The sequence below is a fragment of the Hyperolius riggenbachi genome, chromosome 5 (genome assembly GCF_040937935.1).
Source record: "Hyperolius riggenbachi isolate aHypRig1 chromosome 5, aHypRig1.pri, whole genome shotgun sequence".
In the NCBI taxonomy this organism is placed as follows: domain Eukaryota; kingdom Metazoa; phylum Chordata; class Amphibia; order Anura; family Hyperoliidae; genus Hyperolius; species Hyperolius riggenbachi.
The window spans coordinates 309028520-309034921 of record NC_090650.1 but is presented as its reverse complement, the minus strand read 5'-3'; the positions used below and the strand labels follow the sequence as shown (position 1 = coordinate 309034921).

Here is a 6402-nt window from a genome sequence, read left to right as displayed (position 1 = left end):
AGTGGATGGCCAAGTACATACACTGGTAGGCCACAGTACTAGGGTTACTTTCTTGCCTATGGAATAATGTACCAGCATGGTAGCAGTTAGTTCCTGGCATCATGTCTTTCAGACACTGATATGAAGGCACAATCTGGATTCCAGTACATCTTCCAGGCACTACTAACCTGTCCTGATAGCCTTCCAGGACACCTTACTACAATATCCTTTGTATGACAGACCTTTCCTTCACTCCATTTGCTGAATCTCTAGCAGTTTCCCACTTATGGCATCTGTTAATTGTGTTACTGAAGTCAGGAATGCTTCCGGAGGTTTCTTTATATTAACTTTGACATATTTCCCAACAGGATGAACTTGATGAGCTGCGAGCAGAAATGGAGGAGATGCGTGACAGCTATCTGGAGGAAGATGTTTATCAGTTGCAGGAGCTCCGAAGGGAGCTTGACCGAGCCAATAAGAACTGCCGCATATTGCAGTATCGCCTCAGGAAAGCAGAGCAAAAAAGCTTAAAAGTTGCACAGACCGGCCAAGTGGATGGGGAGCTCATCAGGAGTCTTGAGCAAGACTTAAAGGTACATGTTATATTATGAATTATTTTATTTTAGCTTGATGATTTATTTTCTGCAATATGTTAGAAGTGGCTTGTGCATTACATGCTGTAAACATGCAGTATGCTTGTATAATCTCCCAGAAACCTGTCAGAAACATGAACCCTTATGTATTCCATTTGTGTTCAAAGGGAACCTGAAGTGAGCGGTATATTGAGGCTGCCATATTTTTTTCCTTTTAAACAATGAAAGTTCTCTGACAGCCCTACTGATTATTCTGGCATTAGTTGTGCCTGTATCACACACAAACATGCAGCTAATCTTGTCAGATGTTTGTCAGAAACGCCTGATCTGCATGCTTGTTCAGGGTCTATGGCTAAAAGTATTAGAGGGGGAGGATCAACAGTACACCCAGACAATTAGTAATGTCTAAAATTTAAAAATGTGCCAGCCTCTATATCTCTCTCTCTTCAGGTTTTTGTAAAAGGAAACCTGAGACCAAATAAGTCTGAGGTTTTATACTTACCTGGGGCTTCCTCCAGCCCCATTGAGGCTACTCGGTCTCTTGCCGCCTCCCCGGGCCACTCCTGTCTACCGTTATATGGCCTGGTACTTTGGTTACGTCGCAGTTCGATGTACATGCCCGGCCATGTGCGCTCCCCCATAGCACTCCTGAGGCTGGGAGCAATCTGCTCCTGTGCAGTAGATGGTGAGGAACCATGCGGTCTCAAGGGGCTGGAGGAAGCCCCAGGTAAGTATAAAACCTTGTTTGGTCTCAGGTACACTTTAAAGGAAGACCTTCTGCACGAGAGCCCATAGACACCAGTCATCCTTCTCCTTGTTGTACTGTAAGAATAGAAGTAGATATTATTGGTCTCTGAGTCCTGCTAAGAAAATACAGCAGTGAGCACCACAGCTGTAAAAGCTGCATGAACAAAAATTTAAATAGGTGCTTTAGTTTAAACTTTTGCTAAGAATATGCAGTTTCACTTGAAGCTGATTTATTTACTTACATAGTTTTAGATATTGGAAACGTGAACAGAAAGCTGATCTGCAATGTTTGTACTGTACTTCTAACATGACCAGCCATTAGGGGGCCGTCAGGAAATGCTTTTCATGGCTTTCTTTTTATTGGCACTACTTTGGCTCCCATTAATTAAGCATGATTAATTCCCACAGACAGACAAAGCTAACAGTATTTCTCCAGCCTTTGGAACACATATAATACAGAATGATTTTGTTTAGAACTCTGTGACACTGGAGTGCTTTTTGTCAGTTATAAACGGCTTCCTCGGAATTGTTGGTAGGAGGTTTTCCTCTCACAAGCTGTAATATTATGATTTGGCAAACTGTATCTTATTAGGCCTTGCTTTTAGCACTGCGCTCACACATCAAGCGCCAAGTCCTTATTTCCATAGTTGAGCAGCAACATTGGGTCATTATGTAACATGCAGAAATTGAGGTCCAGAAATGCCAACACCCAGTAATGGTGGGATAAATATTTGGTGTACGTGCTCTTTATTAATTACCCAACTGCCCTTCCTCTAGTATAACTGCTGTGTCCGAGTAGATAGAAAACAGATGGCAGTCTGCTCAGTTTATAGTATGTGTGGCCTCTCATCACAAATTGTTTCAGACTGCTCAGAGATGAGTATACATTGGTACATGAAGAAAGCCTGTAACTAAAAAAAAGTTCCCCTGGGGGGTACTCACCTCGGGTGGAGGAAGCTTCCGGATCCTATCGAGGCTTCCCCCGTCCTCTTTTTTTTTTGTTACAGAGTCTCTTTAATGATATGGGCACACCTTACACATCAGGGTGAACACACATTACACATTGGGGACTGCTATTGCGGAGGGGGGGAGTTCAAAGCACATAAAGAAGGGATCATTACCACTACAGCACCAATAAAGGCGTTACTTTATGAGCTGGGCGCAAGGGTAAAAGCAAAATATTGGCTCACCCTGCTGCTGCTCAATTCCCCAGCGGTTGGGGCGGTTGCAGGCTCTGCATCCCCTATTGCTACACAACTGCTGTATCTTCCTTTTGTCTCTAGTCTAGGCTGAGTGTAAAGTTTATCATTTCAGGAAACTGAGCTGTGGAAAACACATCCAGAACAAGACATCACATTTGTCTCTGACTATTTTGTTGCGAGCTTCAATAAAGCTGAATTTGATTGCTAAGTAATTGTATACTGTGACATGAGGAAGCCATAAGACGGAAATAAAAAAAAACACTTGTGTTATGATGTGGCTACTGCTGCTCTAGAACCTTTAGTTAAGCAGTATATATTACTATATTATCCGGAGTAATTCTCTAAGGGTTGAGTTCACTTTGTTTTAATATCAATAAACTATGGACAGTACCGCCCTCAAATCTGATTTCCATGAGATGAGGGGGGCTGACTTGTCCATACAAATGCAGTTGGAGGGCTGCATGCTTAAAGGCCATCAGAAAACCCCAATGTGGCATCTGGGGAAGAGTATAGGCTGGGCAGCTTGTCTGTTGAGGCATGCAGCATGGCCGAGATCTGGCCTGGTTTGACTGCCTGTAACCATTGTCACACTGACTTGTAAACACCTAGTAACTGCAATATGTGGTTTACAGCAACTGTTTATCAACTGTCAGTATGGATTTGGCCCATAGCAGACAAGTTATCAAACATTTTTCCTGAGGCCTTCCATGAAAAAAGTCTTTCTTATCTATAAAGAGTAAGGGGTGCAAAAGGAGTGGCTTGGACTCCGTCTTAATATTAATAAGGATATAGTGTACTTTCATATTGCATCGGTTTTGGGGTATTGCAAATCACAATATAATCTCAACAAGATGCAATTATATCTGAGTGGTACATTCATATTGGTGCATTAGTGGCACGGTGGGGCGTATTCTGTTGGAAGAATGCATGCTTGTGCGTTCACTGTAGAACGTGCGTGATTACAGTTGCAGTGAAGTATACTTTTGTGCACCACGTGCCTTACTGTGTGCGTCACATTGCACTTGTAACGTGCAATGTAACTTTTCAACACTGTTGCAATGTGATTATGTTTTTCAGAATGTAAGTAGTGTGAAAATACCTTAAGGCCACGTTCACAGTGGGGCATTGCGTTGTGTTCCCATAACTAAACGGACAACTCATCCCATACGTTTAGGCTGTGTTGCACCGCATACAGTGAAGTATACAGTCAACAAAAGTATGCTTCGTTTTTACTGTTTACGCGTGCCATTAGTGGTAACATACTGCATGCAGTGCATTAACCATACCACAACCTGTTATGCCGCAACACACCAACCGCACTGTGAATGTTGCAGAAGTGGTGAATTGCAGTGCAGTGCAGACACGTTACAATGCAGGCTTTACACAGCACCGCAATGCATCACTGTGAAATGTGTAAACACTTTTATGAACATAGTGTATCTATGCAGCAGTGGCTAATGCAGGGGTCCCCAAACTTTCTCGGTCAAGGGCCGGGTCAACATACTTCAGACTGCTGGGGGGCCAGAACATATATAAAATGATGTTGAAAAACATTACATTGAATCTAGGTATTGATTCCCTTCAATCATTCCCAGAGGAGAACTCCCAGCAGCAGTCATTCAGTCATGTGGCACCCGAAGAACATCTTTGTGCACCAGACAGTGAAGCATACCCAGGTGACAACCTGTCTTCCAGTTGGACAGCAGTGTCACCTGATGCAGAATTGGATGCCAGCGAATTACTGCTCACTGGCTTCTACAGTATGTGGATGGGTGGTGCAAACACTGCTATTCTATATGCGGGCCTCCGATATTTAAAGGTGCAGTGGGCCGTATCTAGAAGTAATACATTTTGTGTTTTGGGGGCCAGTGAAAAAGTCTCGGGGGGTCGCATTCGGCCCACGGGCCTTAGTTTGAGGACCACTGGGCTTGGGCTAGTGGTTGCTTTTATTACAAAGCAGAAGTCAAATTTGGCAATTTTTTCATTTTAACAAAGTTCCTTTAACACATTTGGATACTGTATCTGTAATATGCCAGATGTTTAAATATAAATACACAAATTCATACAGCCACATGGAAACAGCTCATATTGTATTTACGCATTGCGTTTTAGAATAAATATGCCAGCGTTACAGACTCTGTGAATACAGTTGCCACAGACAAATGACTCATCCTGGCACTGAGCAGTGATCCTTGTTTTCCCCCCAATGCTTATTGTATAAGGAATAACTTCAAATAGTTCTTTAAATCAGTAGTATACAGAAAAGACATATTACTTGCTTTTATAATCAGTGGATTCCTAATATCAGTCACTCCGATGTTATTAGGACATTTCTCACCTTATGTTTTCCAGACTTTACACTATATAACACCTCTTCAGCACCTAGCGAGTGAAAAAATGCTAAAAATATCACCAGGAAAGTAATATCAACCTTTATCAAAGCTGACTTATTAGAGGTGCACAGTAGCTTAGTGGCTAGCACTCTTCACCCTGCCATGCCAGTCCCAGGTCTGAATCTCAGCCAGGGCAGTTGTTGCATAGAGTTTTTATATACTGTCACCAATTTGTGTTTCCTTCTAAAAACATACTGTTACAGTAATTCATTGAATTTTCCCAATACAGGTAGTCCCCGACTTACGAACGCCCGACTTACGAACGCCCCGCCGATACGAACAGAATGAAATCTGTGTTTCCATGGGAACAAGCCAAATTGGACTTGTAGTTTTTGAGAAAATCGATTTTTAAAAAATTCAAAGAAAAAATGGCTTGTAAAGAGACTCTGAAGCGAGTCTAAATTCTCTTTTTTAACCTGTATTCATGTTAAGCCCCATAAGCCCAGCTAAACCGCCACTATCCCATGGCAAAACAAGGGTTTAATACCCCCCAAATTCCCTCCGTGGTGCCCGGGGAACGCTTCCTGATTGAGGCAGAGCTACAGCCATAAGATCTGCCTCAGGCGCTTCAATCCCCGCTGATCGCCGCCTCTCCCTGGCCCCTCTCAATCTGCCTTCACAGAGAGGGGCAGGGGAGAGGCGAAGATCCACGCGGCGATTGACGTGCATGGAGGCAGAGCTGCAGCTCATAGCTCTGCCTCCATGAGCAGCAAAATCCACAACCAAGAAAGTGGTGGATTTTGCAGGGGGGATTTGGGGGGTTTTGCCGCGGGATACCGGCGGTTTAGCAGGGCTTATGGGGCTTAATATGAATACAGGTTTAAAAAAGAGAATTTATATTCGCTTCAGAGTCTCTTTAAACTTGTATAAGCAGGCATAGAGGGCAGAGGTGACACAGAGGGGGACATTGGAGGCACAGGGGGCACAGAGGAGGTACAGGGGAAAGAGATAGCACATTGTTCTGACTTAAGAACAGATTCAGGTTAAGAACGAACCTACAGTCCCTATCTCGTTTGTTAACCAGGGACTACCTGTATTGGCCGAATGCCTGATACACACGATGCAATTTTTCATTTAGATGCAAGGGAACAAAGCAAAGCTGGCATTCAATGGCAGGCAGTGTGTAAGACAAGTTAAGATCAACAGACCTGTGCTCTCGGAGAGGATAAGTGTCCAATCGGTCCAGTAAGAAGAAGCCGGGTGCTAGGTTCCCAAAAAAAACGTTTAACACATAGCAGACATACAGTGCCCCTTAGAGGGGGAATAGTAATTAACGTCACTGGGAACTTGTGCAGCAGCAGGATAAGCCATACCGGCTGTATCCTGTGCCCAAGTCTCCCGGCGCCGATTACATATGTATGCCAATGAGGGTAATAAAGCTGTGAAGAGCTTTTTTGGAACTTAGTGCCCGGCTTCTTCTTACTGGAAGTAATTTTCCATTATAATGACGGTCGAATCAATTATTTCCAACAGGTGCGATCAGATTTC

The 6402-nt window shown here is 43.5% G+C and overlaps 1 protein-coding gene across 3 annotated transcripts in view; it reads left to right on the top strand.

The window, feature by feature from the left end:
• Positions 1-350: 350 nt before the first annotated feature.
• The window catches only part of LOC137518828 (microtubule cross-linking factor 1-like), a 145079-nt gene continuing 139027 nt past the window's right edge, over positions 351-6402 (top strand). For 2 of the 3 annotated variants that reach the window (XM_068237186.1, XM_068237187.1), the window contains exon 1: positions 352-572. In XM_068237186.1, the coding sequence (XP_068093287.1) occupies positions 375-572 (198 nt within the window). In that variant the 5' untranslated portion in view covers positions 352-374. Of the gene's footprint in view, positions 573-6402 lie in introns of all 3 variants that reach the window. The other variant, XM_068237188.1, reaches the window with a different exon arrangement.